The sequence below is a fragment of the Sinocyclocheilus grahami genome, unplaced genomic scaffold, assembly GCF_001515645.1.
Source record: "Sinocyclocheilus grahami isolate Dianchi unplaced genomic scaffold, SAMN03320097.WGS_v1.1 scaffold41.1, whole genome shotgun sequence".
Lineage (NCBI taxonomy): Eukaryota > Metazoa > Chordata > Actinopteri > Cypriniformes > Cyprinidae > Sinocyclocheilus > Sinocyclocheilus grahami.
In genome coordinates, this window is record NW_015505220.1 from 1323486 (window position 1) to 1344367 (window position 20882).

The following is a 20882-nucleotide window of genomic DNA, read 5'->3' on the forward strand; positions in this document are numbered from 1 at the left end:
GAGAGAGAGAGAGAGAGTGATTTAAAAACTAAGAAGAAACAAAAATCAAGAAAAAGAAACATCCCCTCCTCCCCGGTCCACCCCCACCCCGCGCAGGTCAGAGGACGCTCAAGAAATCTCGTACTTTGCGATGATAAGCCTAGTCGTTAAATCTGTAAGAGAAATATGGCCTTGTTGTCAACCTGACAAAGAAGCAAACCACTTCACGTTAACCAGGAAGCTGAGAGACAGACTATATATTTTGGGAAAAAATCCCTCTTTGTTAGGGCGTCAATAATTCACGACGACCCCAAACCAAAATAAAAAACAAGGAAAGGCCGATATCAACCAACCCTCCAGCGACGGAACCGACACAATCAGCATTAAGAGGCTAGATCCACTTCGCAAAAGTCATACATTTATCCGTCTTTCGACTGAGCCTTACGTTTTTATGATTTGACGACCAAAAGTGCGGAAACGCACCAGGATGAGTAACGTCTCGCTGTCAATCGTATGTACTCCTTGTTCGAAATTCAGGCATTCATGAGCATTTGTTTAATGCCTGTTAACATTCCTTCCCCTGGCCCGACTCTCAGGCCCCTTCATGTTCTACCTTTTTAAGCACTTAAAACAGGTCTCCATTTTCCATTTCTTTCGGTTTTATTTTTGTTCTGTTTTTATTTTATACTTTTTTTCTTGTTTTCTCATGCATAATACTATCTACTCACTGACTGTATCTATATATTACACCATCTGGTGTCAAACCACTTAATAAAAGTAACAACTACAAAGAGAAAGCGTTTTTACATTATGAGCAGGTATGTATGATTTTTACGTTCTATATTTGCATGTAATCTGCATATGTAGATCTGGAGCGCCAGTGGTTAAAATGTGAAATCATCCTGCTGAACCCAAATCTGCAGCATTATTGGGGAATTCCATAAAAAAAAATTAAATTTGGCGATTGAAATGACTTTCAACGAAAACAAAATGACCCGATTTTTGATTTTATGAACGCAGAATTTACTTGTATGTCGGACAAGTCTAAAGTCAGAAAATGCAATTCCCTAATAATGTTCCAGTTGGGAAGCAAATCTCCATATTGTACTACTTGAATTTGCAGTTGCACTGTTTGATTGAGGACATTGGCCATGAAAAGCATCAGTATTGCCGTCTGTTTCGCTTTCAGTTTTCGTTTTATTCCGTGTTTTTTTTTTTTTTTTTTTTTTCGTTTTTACTTCGTAAAGGGATTCTACTGCCTTAAGTCTGTCTGTATGTCCTATAATAATCCTCAACCGGTAACCTTGAGGACTAGATGATCTTGAAAACCCATTGCCCATACGTCGCCCAGCTACCTTCGACATGCATTTTTTATTTTAGCACTCCATTTGTCCGTTCATGTGCTGCTACAGTTTGTGCGGCTTAGTATTTGGACACTAATATACGAGATATTGTACGGTCGGTGACAACCATCGCAGAACACTCAAATCAAAACCGATGTGTTCAGTGCCTCTTGAGACAAAATTGGCTTTCCTCCAGTCAATCGAAGTTAACGGGTCACATCCTGATGTCGAGATGCTCCTTGTGCGCAAAAGAAACATACGTCGTGTGGAAGTTGATCTAAATGGATTTATCCAACGCTATCTCACGACCAATTCGTACGTATTTTACGAGGTGGCTAATTCTCTTGTACAATTTTATACGATTTGTCTAGACCCCAGTGACGGGTAGGTTTAGGGGTGGGGTTAGGTGTAGGTCATTCGTACAAATTCATGCGAATTGTGCAACTCGTAAAATACGTACGATTAAGCACAAATCATATGAATTTGTACGAGTGAGGTCGTACGAATTAGCTACCTCGTAAAATATGTACGAATTGCCGTGAAATCGGGCTGGATTTATCTTGCATCAGGATGCGGTTTAAAGAAACCTGTGACAACATACAATTTGTGTGCTGCTGAATTTTGACATGCAGCTGCAAAACTGATGTCAAAATGACAAAAGTAACTTAACGGTTGACAAGTACAAAGTTGTTGTTATCGCTGATTGTGACGCTCTTTAAATCTGGGAACTGACAGGTCGGATACGTACTCACAGACCTTCTTCCTAGTTAAATGATGATGATGCTAACATTGTGAAAGTGTACACTTGTTTGATTATTTTTGACCAAAGTTAAATAAAATTTTAATTGTGTTTATCTGAATCAACACACTGCCCAACACTTATTCAAATGATTTCAGGTGACCTTAGCAAATTTGGTTTTTGGAATGGAGAAGTAGCATATTGTTTATTGTGCAGTAAATACTGTTTATACATTGCCTTCTATAAAAGTATGTGACTATATGTAATGATACACGTATAAAAAGTGTGGTTCGGTGGCACGTGAAGTCACAATGAATTGTGTGCAAGTATATATAACTACACTAAAGTTTTGGGGTAGGTAAGATTTTTGTTTTTGAAAGAAGTCTGTTTATTTGGTTATTTGAGTTTGTTTGATCAAATATGCAGTAAAAACAGTAATATTTTGAAATATTATTCCAATATAAAAGAACTTGGGCTGTCAAACGATTAATCGCATTCAAAATAAGTTTTTGTTTACATAATATATATGTGTGTACCCGACCGATATGGTTTTTTGGGGGGGCCGATACCGATATTAGGGAGTAAAAAAGACAGATGCCGATATTGTTTGTGTAGGCTATATTATAGTACAGTATAGTTAAAAGTGCGTACAGTATATAGCCTACATAAACCGAATATAAATATACATCACCACATTTGAGTTATTGAAAAAAATGTGTTTATCAAACACGTATAATGATGTAACAAACATAGGCCTATGTAGTGGAGGCAGGGTATTTAACAATTTAACAATCTTTATTATTCAAAATGAGTCTGACATCACTGCACTTAACCGTAAAATGCACTTATAAATAACTTAACACAAATAGAACATAATATATATAACTTGAATTAAGAAATTAAACAAGGTAACTGTGTAGGGCAAGCAAGCTACTGCCAAACCAACAGGGGCAGGTTTATGCAGGAAGCACAGCTTTTCCAAATGTAAACATCTAAAATGAATAAATGATGATAATTCATATTTTTTTCATAGACTATGTATATTCTGGTAATCAAATGAACATGCAGAACATTCGTATTTATATTGTCTATATATATGTATGTACTGACCTGTTTTTTATTTATTCATCAAAAATAAGACATTCCATGAAAGATACTAACTTTTCAATCTGCTACGTTACTGACAAACTATGCTGACACTTCTGCGCCGCAACAGGACTCGACAAAGAGACCATTGAAAATCATTTGAACTTTGTGTCAGCATAAGTAGCATAAATAGAACGAGGCATCAGTTTACTGGATCCAGTGTAGACAACATAACTGATTATAATGGGTTCTATTCTACACCGGATGCGAGCGGCATGGCGCGACAAAATACAATAGAATTCCATTGTATTTTGTAGCACCGCGCGATGTGATGTGACCAATGTGATAAGCATGAGTTCTGGGCCGCGGCGCAGCTGGTATAAACACCAGCATTGACTGAGTGGCCGTGATCAGCTCCGGTGGCCGTAACACAGGCTTCAATGCGCTGCAGACGCATGCCGTGATGCGCAGCAGATCAGCTCTAGTCTCTAACATCACTGAATCTGCTGTTAAAAATTAGCCATCCATTCATCATATCATCATGCAAAATTAAGAATTAGAATCAATGTAGTGTAACTATCAAATATAGGTGCGGGTGGGTGGCGGGCGGATAATTTGAAGCAGAGGACTGGGGTGAAGTTTGGGCTCATCCGCGCATCTCTACACTACACTGACCTGGGTCGCCAGTAGCAAACAATGGAACGCGCTCTGCCGGACAAACTAATTACACCATTCAGAAGCATTTAATCTGCGTTATATGTTTTGTAAAAAAAATGCATATCTGCGGCCTATTCACCAATACCGATATATCGGCAAAAGGCTCATATCGGCCGATAATATCGGCTAAACAATATATCGGTTGGGCTCTAGTATAAAGATACACACATACAGTATATATTTTGAAAATATGTACATGTATATATTTAAATTCATATAATTTATATATAAATATATTTAATATATAAACATATTTTTCTGTAATATATACATGTGTGTGTGTATTTGTATATACATAATAAATATACACAGTACATGCATATATATATATATATATTATGTATTATGTACACACAAACTTTTATTTTGGATGCGATTAATCATTTGACCGCACTAAAAAGAACTGTTTTCTATTTGAATATATGTTCAAATTTAATTCCTGTAATGCAAAGCTGAATTTTCGGCATCATTACTCCAGTCTTCATTGTCACAAGATCCATTCATTCTAATATGCTGCTTTTGCTAATTTGCTGCTCAAGAAACATTTATCAATGTTAAAAACGATTGTGCTGCATAATATTTTTGTGGAAAATTATACATTTTTTCAGGATATTTTTTAATGAATAGAATGTTCAAATTTGAAATAGAACTATTTTGTAACAAGTCTTTAATTTACTTTCAAAAGAATATAAAAAATAAATAAAATACATCTTACTGACCCCAAACTTGTAAATGGTAGTGTAAATGTAAGTATCCTGTAATATGAAGACCGAATCCAAGAGAGATGTTACAGTTGGCAGACATTTATTTGTTGATACAAAACCACTTTGAAATTGACACACACTGAATACAATTTTTCAAGACTACAAACCATGCACAGATTAACACCATTTCCCTTATACTCCTGCCTGATTCATTAACAGTTTTATTTAAGGCAATGTCTGGGCTGAAACCCGGACCCTTCAGAAAAACGAAGAACATCTGTGATTGCAGTTCAGGTGAGGCAAACTTGATTCAGCAATTTCTCCGCTTATTATGGACATTTATTAGTGATTTCAATTGACATTCAGAAAAGTGTTGATATGGTACTCAACTTTTTGGCTAGTATTTACTAAAGACCATTGCTTAATTGTATAATACTGTCAACAGCTTGATTCCCAAAGCAAAAGTCTGTTTTTGGTGTCTGAAACATCATAAATACAGAAACTACCTCAAGATACATAGACATGGTGACAAGGTAAAACAAGTCCTATATTGTTCAAATGTTGAGATATACCATAAGATATACATACAATCCCTGTTTTGATATGGGGTAGATAGTTCAATCTCTTCCCAATTCACAGTCTGCAGTTACACGTACCACATCTCTGGAGATCCAGAACTTTAATTTCCCCTCTCATCCCTTATTGTATGATCCTCTCATAATATTCTCAGTAGTCTTGGTACGAGTAAATACAAAATTATGAGGATGCATTACATCTAATTCTATCCGGCATGTGCCCGTAAGTCTAGCATGGCCTTCCCTGTGCTGATAGCCCTGGAATGGACTGGCATTATGGGAGAGGAACTATGGGAAAGGCCAGTGGAATACACAAGGGGGAAGCGAGGCAGAGCGGCCCACAGGCAGCGAGAGGAAATGTGTCACGTGACCTCGTCCTATCTGCGTCTACACAAGCAGTGATTCACGACAAAGCAGCTGAGATGGTGGATGTGCGTATATGAGATTTGTCTTGTTTCTTGGCTTTTCCTGCTCCCTCAAAAGGTGCCAGAAGTAGTAATGCGCCTTCCGATGTACACCCTGAAAAGACAAAATTGTGGCATTGGTGGTCATTTTAGGATCTGTACTATAACATAACATGCATTTGATGCACTTTCAGCTTTCAACTTTCTCCTCCGGGTTGGTTTTTCCATTCTCGGCTGCGTAAATCAGTGGACCTGTTTTTGTGTTAGCAGAGCTGTGAGCCATCAGCGGAAAACTGCTAAGTCATGCTAACCCCTGTGGAGCGCTAGCATGCATTCCAGCACGCAGACCGCATCCACTGCTGACTCAAAAATAACCCTGGATTTGTCACTATAAAAGGATCCATATCTAGGATTTTAAAATCAATATTGATGCATATAATGCTTAAGATCAAACAATTACACAATCTTTGATTTTTGAATTTCTGATAAAAATGTGAAGTTGTGGGTGGCTGTTAGTTTATTGCTATGTGGTTGCTAGGGTGTGCCTGCGGTGTTTTGCGTGGTTGTTTATTGGCCCAAGTCAATAGAAACCACCCACAGCTCCTTAAAATATTCTATTCCCTAGATATGGCTTGGCTTTTTTTTTTGTCTGACAGGCACAATTAATATGACCTGACCATGTAGTTATTTTACATGTCTATATAGTATATTAATATTTAGAATTTTGTATTTTTAAATTTCCAATTTATTTCATTTTAGATTTTTTTTTTTAGTAATTTTATGTACTTTTGTCATTTGTATTGTTTTGTCTTTTTTTATATAGCTCTTTTATTTTACTTGTATATAATTGTAGTCATTTTTAGTTTAATTTAGTTAATTGTAGTCATAAATATTGCCATTAATTGAAATAAAATATAAAAAGTATTTTATTTCAGCTAGTTGCCATTTCTATTTTCATTTAAGGTTTAAGTACTAAAGTTAACGGTTTGTTTGTTTAATTGACTCACCCGAGACCCACAGCAAGGATGTGCGAAAGGACAAGAGAGGGCAGGAAAACCTTGAGGAATTCTGCTGAGAAGATTCCTCCCTTCTTCATCACACCGGTGTTCCTCATGCTGAGGGTGCTGGAACGCTTCGGGTGTCTCAGCAGAAACTCCCTACAAACACATCATATACTGTATCATCTGCTTGATCTTACTCATTACTATGTTAAGATGCTTTTCATGCCAAATTGGTTTATTAAGAGTATTAAACAGCATGTTTTCTCAAGGTTTAGGTACTTGGGCGGCAGGTTTTCCGGTCGACTCGACCAGTCCCAGATCCAGTCTGCATTTTTCTTCATCAGGATCTCCACCTCTTTTCTCCTCTCCAAATAGTCTTCCTCTGACTTAAACCAGACCAGAACAAAATTAGACTAACTAACAGATGACTTTCATGTTTCTAGTTGTTTATTGTATTGGCCATCTTATAAACTCAGATAATTACATTGATCTTAAGTGATCCCACACCTTTTGACCAATAAATATCCATGACTATTAAAAAAAATAATTTTTAAAATAAATTTTGGTCCCACCTCATTTTTGGTGTTTTTAAATACAATGTACTTATGAATTGTTGAGAGCAGTGCACTGATTGTGTTCATGCTGTATTGTAAAATACAGGTGGGATAAGGTTATGATTAAGGGTAGGGACAGGTTTTGTGGTATGTTAGGTTTAAGGGTGGGTCAACAGTGTAATCATATTAATTACATAATTACATGCAGTTTTTTATTAAGGTAAGGAAAATGTAAAAACATGCATGTACACGGCAAGTGCATTGTATCAAATGAATCATTTACATGTTAATACTAGGATGTTAAAAACTCTTAATAGTAAACAAATAAGTAAATAAAAGTGGGTCCAAAATTTTAGAACCATAAAAAAATCCATATTTCCAATAGAATATTTCATGACTGTTTTTATTTTTAATTCAGGCCAGGAAACCACTATTTTAAAGTCCCTTATAATTCTACATTTTTCTTGACCATGGAAACATCGAATCATTTAAATGTCAGTACTATGTAGTTAAAGACACTTAAATTAAAAATCAATAATAAAAATGGATTTGAAGTATTTTAGAGACATAAAAATGCATATTTCATATTTAATAATTGTATTATTATTTTACTTTATTATTAAATATCAATTTTACCTTTTAATATTCATTAACATGATTTTTTTCAGGGTTGAAAACCGCTATTTTATATTCCGATGATGAATATAAAATATTCATATGGACATTTCTTGACCATGGGAATCGTGAATCGTACTTTCTAAAGAATTGATCTAGCTACATGAAAGCAGTAGTACACCTGCTTTAGTGCAATTTAATGAAGTCATGACAAGGTTATGTGTGCTGCTAATGTCTACCTGTGAGCTGTTCTTTTCTCCAGAGCTGTGGACCTCGGAGCCCCTGCGCAAGTGCGAAGGAGTCTGAGATCTTGAGGGACTGGTGAGAAAATGATTATAAGATTTATTATAACATGCTCATCCTATCAAATTAACGTCTTGTGTGCATCTCAGTGCAGTTCATGCACTAAATTAAAGTCTGCTGAAGTACTGACCTGTCACATGGCAGGCTTCCTCTTGAGCTGCTCCTGCCCGACTCGTGCTGAGCATCCAGCAGCATCTTCTCCAGGTCTCCGCTTGGGGCCGTGCTGGCAGACTGATCCTCAGAGCCTCCTTTAGGAGTGCTGCCGCCTCCATTATTAAAATGCAGCTCCACCCAGGAACCTGCAGCAAAACCACATAACGTCTTTAGTGTTGCATGAAGCTTTAACTACAACTACTGTAGTGTTTAAGCCTCTTTTAGAAGTTCTTTATAATATAAATGTTCAAAATATATATAGATATTTTTTTAAAAGCCCAATGTCATAATTCTGACAATGCCATGGCAGCAGCATTATTTGTATTTATATATTTAAGTATGCAAAACACAGCTTGCAAATGCTTCTGTGTGGTACACTTAATCTTGTGCACTCCTCACCCATTGTTGGCTTTCTTAAGAATCAATGTATTGCAAGCATCACATGTCATAACTTGTTTTGAATATTTTATGTACATGACATTGAAAACTGGGCTGTGCATTAATCAGTGATCATGACACAGCGACCAGAATATCCAGATAAACAGAGAACATGCCAGCACTTGAGACTCAAGCCAGTCAGAGGAAAATAAATACAGCTCTGGCTATAAATAGCTCATGATGTCAAATCATTTTTCACTCAACATCCAATGAAATCAGGCTGTGTAAACCCCACCTCTCTGAAGTCTCCTTTCTGTGAATCGGTTCTTTCAGACAGTTCGTTTCAAAGAACCGGTTACACTGGTTTAGTGATTCTTTGCACCATTCCGTGGTGACTATAAATGTATTTATTTTTAATTTTTTTGTGTACGTTATATTAATAAGGTTATTTCCATTTACAAAAAAAAATTGTGTTAAGTAACTTTTTGAAACGCGTCGATTTTTACAAAGCTCATTGGTCTGAAAAAGCGAGGTGAGCTGTGATTGGCCAGCTATCCAGTGCGTTGTGATTGGCCGAATACCTCAAGCGTGTGACGGAAATGTTACGCATACGTTAAGCTATGAGACATAAACATTAAAACCCATTATTAGGCATTTGTTGCATCCAGTGGGGGGACATAATTATGGATTATAATGACTTATACTGTCTTTTTACGCATTGCGTTGCTTCGCGCCGCGTAAACATAAAACTCTGTCTGCATTTGTGATCGGAGAAATGACAAACAACAAGCACTACTCTACACTGCTCAAAACTCACGTTTGAATCATCAGTGGAAAATCCTTTAAATGAAAACGTACTTACGTGAGTCAGAACTGCCGGCATTTTAGTCTAACGTTACTCTCCCAGGATCAGTAAACAGTCCTCCATAAAATGTGCTGCACACATCTGGATATTTGGGTTGAAGTGTTCTGGAACAGTGTTGTAAATACAACTTAACCACTGATTTCTAGTCGTATCCTCTTTTGGAAGACCAAACAAAGTAGATTCGCTTTCACAACGAAAAACACAGCAGCCTAGCGTGAGGAGAAGCCCCGTCTTAGCGTGCGCTGATGCCGGGATAGAGTGAGCTGAGGCGGCGGGGTCGAGAACGGCGCGCCCGGCGGATCCGACGAATGAGCAGCAACCATATGTTGCTGGACTCCGCTTCGTCCACGGTGAAAGTTGATGTATTCCCTCAGCGACCAGCACAGATCAGCTCTAGGCATGACGAAGCAGATATCGTCCTCTTTTGGAAGACCAAACAAAGTAGTTTCGCTTTCACAACGAAGCACATAACGTCTTCACGACATGGCTACAGCGTCAACAAAACTACAGTGAGACTAAAAGTTACGCCTTCTTTCTTTGCGTGAACATTTGGGCGGCGTTATGCAAATCTTCCCACATAGTGATGTAGATATGTGGGGGCGTGTTCGAACGAGCCATTTTAGGTAGGCGTGGTTGACTCTTAACTTTTATAAAGAATATCTCTTTGGATTTGAGACTTTAGTCTTTGCAACTTTACAGATCTTCTTTATGCACCAAGAGATTGTAACACTCCAAAGAGAAAGGAAAAATTGAAATCGCATCATATGACCCCTTTAAAGAGGCGGTTCTCTGTTTTTTTCTGTTTTCATGTCAAATGTGTATGTATGCATGTATGTATGTACCAGGAGCACCTTAAAAAACCACAACAAATTCCTCGTGTGTTTGCACACCTGGCGAATAAAGCTAATTCTGATTCTGATTCTCTGTTCAGTGCGTCGTCGAGTTGCTGAATCGAGAACGGTTCAGTTCGATTCCTGAATGAATCATTCAAGAGACCAGGCTCTAAAGAAGGATTCGTTCACAAATCGCACGTCTTGTAGCTTCCATGTTTATTACTGCAGATCACATGCGTCATTACTGTGTTTTTTTGCACACACCTGCTTCTTCTTACCACATATTATGACGTTAGATATTAACAAGCCACATTTTATTTTTATGTGAAACTGGAATTTGATGCATGGCATGAACGATCATCGTCTAATTACGGACGTATACAAAAAAATACATTTTGCTATTATGAATGTGGTTTTGAGTAGAATCATGCATTAAAAAGAACATTAACTCGAGCTGTTTTGACATACCCTGAAGGTTTTCCTCGGACACACTTTGTTTTTCAATCGACATTTTAGCTCCCTTGACCGACAAAACAGCCCGCAGAGGATGATTCGCGTCCGTCTAAATCCTTATTCAGGAGTCGATAAGATACAGAAACGCAGTGTTATCCACGCGCTTGTTTGTCGATGAGAACAGCTCTGATATCTATATATTCTGCACGTCTAGTACAGTAAACAGCATGTGGTTTCATGTGACAGAAGTGGATCGGGATCTTTATTCCATGGATCCACACAGCTGGTGGTGACGCAACATGCGGCTGTGCTATGGATGGAAATGTAGGGCAAACAGAATGACAACAATACTGGCACACGGGCACAAGGGATGCCAGATTGTGTGAATCCTCCTCAGAGTTGTTGCCAGGTTGTACAAATCCTCCTCAAGGTCAGGGGCCCAAACAAAGGTCCACAACAGGTTTATTGTGTTTATTTTATTAGGCTTTCTGTTTATATTTGACATTTATTATTGTTTTTTTTATTGTAAATTTGTCGTTTTAATTTGCTTTATTTTCTACTTGAACCTTTATGTTTTAGATTAGTTTTAGCATTTTAGGACTGCTAAAGTTAATCTGTTAACAGGTATAGGATTTAAATGTGTAATGTAATTTACATTATAATGTATGTGTGTATATATATTTACATTTCTAATTGTTTTACTTTTTATCTCAGTTAAAAGTGTGAAATAGACAGGAAAGTGCAATATGATAACCCAGGGGTGCCCAAACTCGGTCCTGCAGGGCCGGTGTCCTGCAGAGTATCAATCAAACACACCTGAAGCTAATCAAGGTCTTACTAGGCATACTAGAAACTTCCCGGCAGGTGTGTTGAGGCAAGCTGGAGCTAAACTCGGCCCTCCAGGACTGAGTTTGGGCACCCCTGTGCTAACCGATATCTCTTTCCAGGTATTATAGGCCTCCTTGGATGATTTATTGCACTGCTTGCTCAACCAGTGACACGAAGCTGTCAGAACTACTACTTTGTCATAACTGCAGGTGGGAGGAATGTTTGGAAAATTTCTTTCAAAACAATATATTTTTTTCCAATTCTGTTTAGTGCCACTAGTGGCCTAGAAATGAAGCTATGCACCTTTAACATCAGTCATTTCATGTTTTGTTCTCCCGTCTTAGCTCTCCGTTGCCATTTCCAGGGCTGGAGGATAAATCACAGCACTACACTAGGATGATGATGATGATGTTGTTCTGCAGTATTATTTAAGCCATGCACAATGATGCAGTTTCAATCAGCAACCATATGGAAGGAACAGCATGCTGTGTGAATCCTGAATCACTTCCAAATAAACAAGAGCTATGCAACGAGTGGAGTAACACAAACCCACATATATGTAGTTGGTTGTTATTTAATGCATAGGCTGGATGATGACGTGATGCTGTGGGACTGAGATGCAGTTGCAGTGCATTAACCAGCGGGCGGCTACAGTAGCTGTCTTTTCCTCTGTCTCTCCCACAAGGCAACCCAGGATAGAAGCCAGGCTTTACGCATCCCGCAGAACTGCCAGATCCTAGTGTGTATGCATGTGCACACGTCTGCACGTATGTGTGTGCGTGCCACCCTCCCCTCCTCCTTCCTGCCGGCATCATCCCTCGCTCTCCATCAGGGATGGTGAGGGAGTGTTTATGGTAAGTGTGAGGAATCAAATCTCTCTTGCTTCAAAATTTCTCCTCTAACATGCAGTAGCTCCCTCCCGTTCCTCCTTTTTTCATGTTATTCCCTCCTGGTGATCCAGCATCTGTATTGCTGAGGATCCAGCTGTCTGCGCAGCCTGCAAGCGGCTCTGTTCTAAAGGGATTCAAGCATCTTCTGCATGGAATTCAGCGCATGACAACATGCATCCCTTGTCGTTTCAGAGCATGTGCTGCGAATCACACAGAATGATGGAGGACCAACAGCTCCCTGGATAAACCCTGCAGACTAAAACAACATCACAACTCAAATCATGCACTTAAGGTGAGTCTCAATCTTCATGCATTGAATTCCTTTCTAGCAGGGTGGCATCAAGCGTGCCATTACCATATAACGATCCCATTATCAGCCTGTTGGGATGTTTGTCAGAGCTGTCAATGCGAGCCGGTGCAAAAGGGGAGATACTGATCAAATGGTGCTTGTAGCAGCTACAGCCTCGCTTGCGCAGGTTGGAATAACGTCCACAGGCTGGCGTCTGCCCACTGGGACGTTTGTTGCCATCTGCGATGCAAAGAGGCTTGTTCTGCTTGACGTTTATTTTCTTCAAAAGCCTGGCAGAGAAACACTGCACAGGTTGCATTGGTTGTATTTATTATGCAAGCGAAGGATGATGAAATGTGCTTCTTTTTTGAGCATGTGATCAGCAGCCTAAAGGAATGAACTCGTTGACTTCAGGTGGGGGGGTTTAGAAAGTGTTTTAGAGGAAGTTTTGGCATAAGCAACAAAATATGAATGCACATAGACAGATTTATGTTTTAAGCATTGGTTGTGATGCATATAATTGAAAGAAGGCATGGATATTGACTAGATGTTTCTCTACAAACAGGTTGTATGATGTTGATGCACTTATAATAACATGAGAAATATGTATGTTGTTTTAGCCTCTACTGTAGGTTGTTTTATATAATTGGAGAGGATGCAAATGATAGTAGCATATATTTTTTAAATATACTTATCAATGATGGAGAATATGCTTGCTTATACGCATATACTTTTGCACTAGGTCAGGAACCTGTAAATATCCGATAATGATTAAGATTTAGTGTTCTTTCAGTATCATTGATATACTGTTATAATTTTTTGTAAATATTTGAATTAGATTTAATTTTTATATTTTCTGTTTTCACTTTAATTTCTGATTTTGTTATGCATTTTTGTCTTTTTTTGTTAGTTTTGTTTTTAAATGACTATACAGTTTTGCATTATAATTGATAATTGATAAATGTTTAATAAATTGAAACAAAAATGAATGAAAAAAATTGTTTTGTTTTATTTTATTTCAGCCCATGTTTATTTTATTTCAAGCAACAAAAATGTTTAGTCAACTAACCCTTTTAAGTTTTAAGAGCAGCTAGACATTTTTATCATTCATTTTAGAGCATATTGCATAAAGTCTGCTGAGTCCCTGAAATTCACTCAGATTAGACACGTCAAGTAATCTCATATCCAGAATTTTAAAGAAACAGTTCACTCAAAAAAATGAAAGATCTGTCATGCTCGCCGCTCATATAGCTCTCCTATATGGGGTCTTCTGAACCCGTTATGATCTTTGCAAAGCTTAGACTCTGTGTTGAATTATCATTAGACAATAGCTGATCTGTGTCCAGGAAACAGCTTGTGATATTTATTTAGCTTTGATAAGGCAATAAGAATTTAGTAAGAGGTAATTGTAAATAATTGAGCTGTACCCCAGAGCTGTCATTATAGCTGCTCTATGTATGAAAAGTGCCGTTATCTTACTCAATGATCCACATAATGTGTTCAGTTCAACTGGGCAAAGCTGAAGGATGTCTTTCATCACTTCTAAAGTGAGATTATGTTAAAGAATGTAGTTAGAGATGCCGGCTTCAGTACAGGCTTGCTGTCAGTCTATCATACTTTGACAAGTACTACACAATTTGTACACAGAAAATATATTTAAAAAATGTAATTGTTATAAGTACATTTTGTAACTGGTTGTTGGGTTATTTCATTTACATTTCAAAATTGTAATCAATCTGACCATCATGTCGTTTATATCTAGTTCTAATGCTTCATTTAAACACAATTTGATACTTGTTCAGGATGCTTATCTATTAAACTGCATTGTTTTTAGTAAGGTAAGATTTAGGACCGTTTTTAGTATTTTAGCGTTTAGTAAGTTATAGTGCTTCTTCGGAAAAACAACTGATAATTTCTGTTTTTAAAATACAACAAATGTCAAAAGTAATTCAGATATAGCTGCAACGCTATGTTTAGAATGGAGCCAAAGTATCCAAGGATTTGAGACACTTGCAAAGTGCATCTCTGATGTGATTACGTGCTCAATAAAAATGTGATAAACTGAGTGCTTTCAAAGCAAATTAATTCATTAAAAATGCTTATACGTATGTGTAATTGCTCTTTTGCAATTATAAAAGTGGTTTAAACTTACAGCTGCTTTTCCTTTAATCTAGAGAGGTTAGAGATCTTTTCTATCCTATTTTGTCCTTTTCCGATTATCTGTAATCTATAAGCCAGTTGGCATGTTGGGAAATTCAGTTTTGCATCACAGCAATAAATCACATTTTAAAATATATTTAACTAGACTAAAACAGTTCTTTTAAATTGTAATAATATTACTGTTTTTACTTTATTTGTGATCAAATAAATGCAGCCTTGGTAAGAATAAGAGACTTATTTAAAAAAAATATTTATTTTAAATCTTTTAGTCAGTTACAATCAAACATTCGAACATAACAAATATTCACCCAAAAATGAAAACGGTTTCATTATTTATTATATAATTTATTAATTATCATTATTCTCTTTACTCATCATCTTTTTATGTATTTATTTATTGGAACGTAAATCATTTTTATTTTTTTATTATTTTTTGATCAGTCAGTAATGACAAAATTAAAATTTTGGGCTGACTAACACCTTTAAACAAAAATGTAAGTGTTATTAACAAGCAGTGCACCCTGATTTCATGCAAGAAGCACTTGAGAAATTCAATCCCTCAAATTCAGTAACACCGACGTCATGAACCTCTTATGTTTTATGGGTTAGGCTTATTTAGTTTAAGTGGCTGCGTGTGTGTTGTTAGCTGCTTTATGGCTTCATTAGCACTGGGAAACAGTGTTAAATGAGGGTGAAACAAACTATAGGCATTCTGTCTTGTTCAGTGTTCAGTGTCAGGCTAGCTGGTGACTGGCAGCAGATCAGGGGGAAATTATTTAGTTTAGTCCATTACATCTGTGTCTTGTTGATCTCAAAGGGTGAAGATGGTCTTTAAAGGGATAGTTCACCCCAAAATGAAAATGTGATGTTTATCTGCTTACCCTCAGGGCATCCAAGATGTATGTGACTTTGTTTCTTCAGTAGAACACATATGATGATTTTTAACTCCAGCCGTTGCAGTCTATCAGTCGTATAATGCATGGCAATAGTAACAAAATCTATGAGAGTAAAAAAAACATGCACAGACAAATCCAAATTAAACCCTGCGGCTCGTGACGACACATTGATGTCCTAAGACACGAAACGATCGGTTTGTGCCAGAAACTGAACTGTATTTATATCATATTTTACCTCTAATACACCACTATGTCCAACTGTCTTTGGGGGCGCGCGCACGGCATCCGGTGCGTGAGGTGTGTATGCGCTCTGGCGTAGTTTATGTTAATGGGTGTGTTGATATCCAGCCGAAGAGCAATCAAGCATAACTTCAGGCGAGCAGGCTCAGAAGTTGGGAATACGTGGAAAGTCACCAATCCCGAATGAGTTCGTGCGAGAGAACGTAATCTTTTAGTTTTAAGTCGGTTTGAACAATCCGGATAAGCGCAAGTAAGTACCATTTTGATTAGCCGTCGTACCTACAATGACTGTGCACTGTGTAAACAATGAATGACGTATACGTGCGAGAGATCACTTCCGGCGCTTGCGTAAACTACGCCAGAGCGCGTACACACCTCACGCACCGGATGCCGTGCGCGTGCTCAAGGAAGTTGGACATAGTGCTGTATTAGAGGTAAAAAATTATATAAATACTGTTCGGTTTCTCGCACAAACCGATCGTTTCATGTCTTAGGACATCAATGTGTCGTCACGAGCCGCAGGGTTTAATTTGGATTTGTCTGTGCATGTTTTTTTTACTCATAGATTTTGTTATCATTGCCATGCATTATACGACTGACAGACTGCAACGGCTGGAGTTAAAAATCATAATTTGTGTTCTACTGAAGAAACAAAGTCACCTACATCTTGGATGCCCTGGGGGTAAGCAGATAAACATCAAATTTTCATTTTGGGGTGAACTATCCCTTTAAGAGGCATGAGAGTATCCAAACCATCCATTTCATGGCCTGATGATTGACAGATGGGTGCGAACGTCTGTTCACTGTCATACGAACACTTCATTTGATTTGATCGAAGATGAGCACAATGCACTAATGTCTCAGTTATTCTGTTGTGACATTGAACTGAAGGCATTCTCGGAGATGAAAAACTAATTTACTAGGTTAAACCTGTGAGCTAAACCTGCTCATAAAGCCAAATGGAAAGCCAAATGGAAAAGAGACAGAGTAATTCAGAATGCTATTAAAAGTAGTTTGTAAAACCGTTTAAAGTCCAGTGAGGCTCACAGTTTGGGAAAAGTTCAAATTGTCTTTTGTCGTAGGCTTTTGAAACTTCGATTCATAAATGTTGGTTTGCTGTCGTTGGTTGCGCAAGGGCTGCTTGTGTTTCATAATCGAGGTTTGCTGATTCTTATGCACGATGATTGCAAATATCAGCATGTAAAATATAAAGGATATATGTAAAGATTTATGTCACACATGATTAGGCCAGTCTATGAAAATCTCAAAAAAACTAGTTGTTGTTTTTTTTATCATTTAATGACATGATAATATAACACAAAGTATATTTTTTATAAATGTACATTAATTAAAAAAATAAAATGTGAAATATTTTGCTTAATTTTTGTATTTGCTTACTTTTGTTTGATTGATTTCAATTATTGTTGTATCAGCATAGACCGCATATGAGCTCTTTCACAGCTTTTATGTATATTTAATTTACACTGTATTGGCTTTGAACGTGTAAATAAATCAAAGCAATCAATTTTATAGTTTTATGTTGTTTTTGTTCATTTGTTTTTTTGCATTTAATTTGGCTATGAATAATTTTGAATGCTGGTTTTTACAAAATATGTTTTTGCAAATGCTTTTCTTGTGAAAGTTTATTAATCAAAGAATCCTGGAAAATGCTGCTTAATACCTGCAAAACTATTAAGCAGTGTATCTGTTTTTTAGAAGGATCATGTGACACTGAAGACTGGAGTAATGATGCTAAAAATTCAGCTTTGCAATCAAAGGAATAAAATACATTTATACAGAAACTATATTAAAATTGAAAACCGTTATTGTACATTGTAAAAAAAAAAATATCACAATATTACAGTCTTTGCTGCATTCTTGATCAAATAAATGCAGCTTTGGTGAGCATAAGATACTTATTTTAAAAACATTAAGAAAATCTTACAACCTTTGAACATTAGTATTTTTTTTTACATTTTCTGCCAAAGTTTTAATATAGTTAGATGTGATATATCATTTTGATCATACCTCTCACCCCTATGTGTGTGTTTCTGTGTCCGTTCATTATGTGTGTGTGTGTGTGTGTGTGTGTGTGTGTGTGTACATACTGCAGTGGCTCTCAAGATCAATGCACACATCTCGGGGTGAAATTAAATGACAGCAAGGTTCTGCCAGAAAGGACACCAGAAAGTACTGATGGCCACCAACGAGCATTCATGCTCAGAAACATTTAAATATCACACAGGATATTAATGTACCAACCATTCTTCTTGACCCTTTCATCATCTGAATCGTTTAAAACGGTCATAAGGGACATCATTATTACTCTAATTAATCATCATAATGTCGGCCACAGTTATATTAATGCTACCATTAAGAAAATGTCGGACTGATTTTAAAAAGTGCTATCAGACAATGTATAGCGGATAGAATAATGAGGTTAAATTATCTTACAGTGGTCCGTGTGTGTGTGTGTGTGTGTGTGTGTGTGTGTGTGTGTGTGTGTGTATTCTGTGCACACAAAGTATAGCGGATAGAATAATGTGGTTAAATTATCTTACAGTGGTGCGTGTGTGTGTGTGTGTGTGTGTGTGTGTGTGTGTGTGTGTGTGTGTGTGTATTCTGTGCACATACCTACAGAGATCCTGCTGCTGTCCTTGCTTATATTCAGGACTTTTATCTGATTCTCCTTGCTGATGCAGTACGATCTTTGATTTAAAAGCTAAGTGTAAATGATCTGCAATAATGCACACATCCTTCAGCTGTGGGAGAGCTTTATTTTACTATTCTGACCCTTGGACTGCAGAACTGGGAAAACACTCTAACAGGCCAATTACTGCCGGTGCCGAAAGTCAAACACACCGCTGTACCTTGTTTTCTGTAAAATTGCTTTTCTGATTGCAGGAACATGAAATGCAATGCTCAGGAGCGATTCAGGCCATCGGTATTGTGGAGAAAGAGAGGGAATTTATTCGTCATTTGTGATAAACAAAGAGTGTTTTGTGTTTCAGTGTGGAGATCTGCAGGGAAATAAATTCAGAGACAGGCTAGTTTTGGTTAAATAGCCAAAAGTGAATCTTGAATTCTGGCCTGCGTGTGAATGAGTGATGTCTCAGAGAATCATGTTAGACTTACAGAGAGCCTGGAGAGAACAACACATGGTTATGACTGTAAAGTTCAGCCATAAATAAAAAGTGTCATTATTTACTCACCCTTGTGTTGTACCAAACACTTTCTTGTTTCCACAGAACACAAAATTAGACTTTTTGAGCTTTGTTTCCATGCTTTTTTCAATGGTATTGGAATGATTGAGGACTGAAGTCTTTTAGAATGAAAAGGAAAGTTCAAGAGTAATGTGTGATTTGTGAACAAATCATATTTTGAGTCCGATCTTTTCATTGAATCAATTAACCTGATTCACAAAACCGCATACGAATGCTTCATTCATGAATCAGATTGATCCGCTTGTCAAGTTCAACTCAATGACTCACTGGAGGGAAGATTTTCAGTGACTGATGCTTTAAATTATTTGTCTCACACTAAGCTTCAAAGCTTGGAATACAGCACAAAATGAGTATTTTAGACTAGTTTTATGGTGCTTGTGTGTCTTTTTATGAAGCTTTAAAACTTTAGTTTCCTTTCATTGTTATTGGATAGAAAAGATTAACACAAGTCATATGAATTTGAAATGACATGCAGATGAGTAAAACTGAGTGACTTTTCATTTATAACTATTCCCATGGTTATTATAGTATTATTTATATACAATTATAGTTTTCGTTAATATTTATAAAATATATTAATTTAATTTATACATTTAATTTAATTTATTTATGTTTTAATATTTCCTATCACTCTAAAAAATGCTGGGTTAAATACAACCCAGTGCTGGGTAAAATAGGGACAGACCCAGCAATTGGGTTGTTTTGACCCATCGGTTGGGTTAAACATTTAACCCATGGGTCAAAACAGCCCAATTGCTGGGTTTGTCCCTATTTAACCCAGCACTGGGTTGTATTTAACCCAGCATTTTTTTTAGAGTGTAGTAGTTTTAGTGCTGCAAACTTATTTCAGTTAGTTACCACTTCTAATTTTCGTTTTGATTTTTTTTGTCCATAATATGTGTGTGCGTGCGTGCATGCATGCATAAATATTTCTTGCATTTATATTTTATTTCAGCCTTATTTCAGTGAACAAAAATATTTGAATGGTTTTAGTCAACAATAATAACCCTGACTATCCCTTAAAATATTGTAAGACGCAATTCAGTATAAACACCACACTTTACCACTGTCAAGATGATTTCTTAGACTTGGCATGTGATTCAGAGATGAACCATGAGCGTAGTTCTCAAGCCGTCAGCATGCACACCCATGAAAATAAAGATGTGGTTTTGGTGAGCGCAGTGACAGCGCAGGCAGCACTGTGTGAGAACTGTCAGATCCTCATTAGATGTGCCGTCAGACTGCTGCTAACAGCGTGCATCAATGCAGCTATTGTGATGGGCTTCCTTAGACTGACAGTATAGGGGACATAGGAGCTGTCTCTACTGTTGTTAGGCCTGAATGAACAATACTCTTCATGTATGATGGAAGAGACTGTGCTGGTGTCTCACACGGCATGCCTCCATCTGTAAATACTCACAACTGCTTGGTGGAGTCGAGCAGAAAGCAGAGGTTTGGTGGGGGTTTTGAGGCATGGATTGCTATTATGAGTGAGAAATGTCTTTACTTGACCTTATACATTTTCTTTCTTGTGAAATCCACTTGTGAAATGCACCGTATCTGCTGAATGAAATCCAATACTTGTTTCTTGCTAATTTTGGGATGCTATTCCAAAAATGTCTGTTTTGCTGTAGCGCAGGGGTGGCGAACGTC

General features: G+C 37.2%; 1 protein-coding gene and 1 long non-coding RNA gene across 2 annotated transcripts; one reads left to right on the forward strand and one right to left on the reverse strand.

Annotated features, from left to right (window-relative positions):
* Positions 1 to 4657: 4657 nt before the first annotated feature.
* LOC107582186 (BCL2/adenovirus E1B 19 kDa protein-interacting protein 3-like) lies at positions 4658 to 11023 on the reverse strand. The gene is made up of 6 exons (XM_016267933.1): positions 10718 to 11023; positions 8151 to 8319; positions 7957 to 8035; positions 6828 to 6934; positions 6555 to 6704; positions 4658 to 5662 (listed from the first exon to the last, which is right to left on the reverse strand). The coding sequence occupies exons 1-6, from the start codon at positions 10758 to 10760 to the stop codon at positions 5620 to 5622; spliced, it is 591 nt and encodes a 196-aa protein (XP_016123419.1). The 5' UTR covers positions 10761 to 11023; the 3' UTR covers positions 4658 to 5619.
* Positions 11024 to 11068: 45 nt separating this feature from the next.
* LOC107582187 (uncharacterized) lies at positions 11069 to 12744 on the forward strand. The gene is made up of 4 exons (XR_001608916.1): positions 11069 to 11132; positions 11650 to 11739; positions 11875 to 12384; positions 12613 to 12744. It is a non-coding gene; the product is annotated as an uncharacterized lncRNA (long non-coding RNA).
* The last annotated feature ends 8138 nt before the right edge of the window (positions 12745 to 20882 follow it).

Excerpts from the sequence above, each read along its gene's own strand:
- LOC107582186 (XM_016267933.1), bottom strand. The coding sequence starts at position 10,760 with ATGTCGATTGAAAAACAAAGTGTGTCCGAGGAAAACCTTCAGG. Across the intron at positions 6,935-7,956 it reads GAGAAAAGAACAGCTCACAG|TCAGAGGAAGACTATTTGGA; the intron begins GTAGACATTAGC and ends GTCTGGTTTAAG. Across the intron at positions 6,705-6,827 it reads CCGGAAAACCTGCCGCCCAA|GGAGTTTCTGCTGAGACACC; the intron begins GTACCTAAACCT and ends ATGTGTTTGTAG.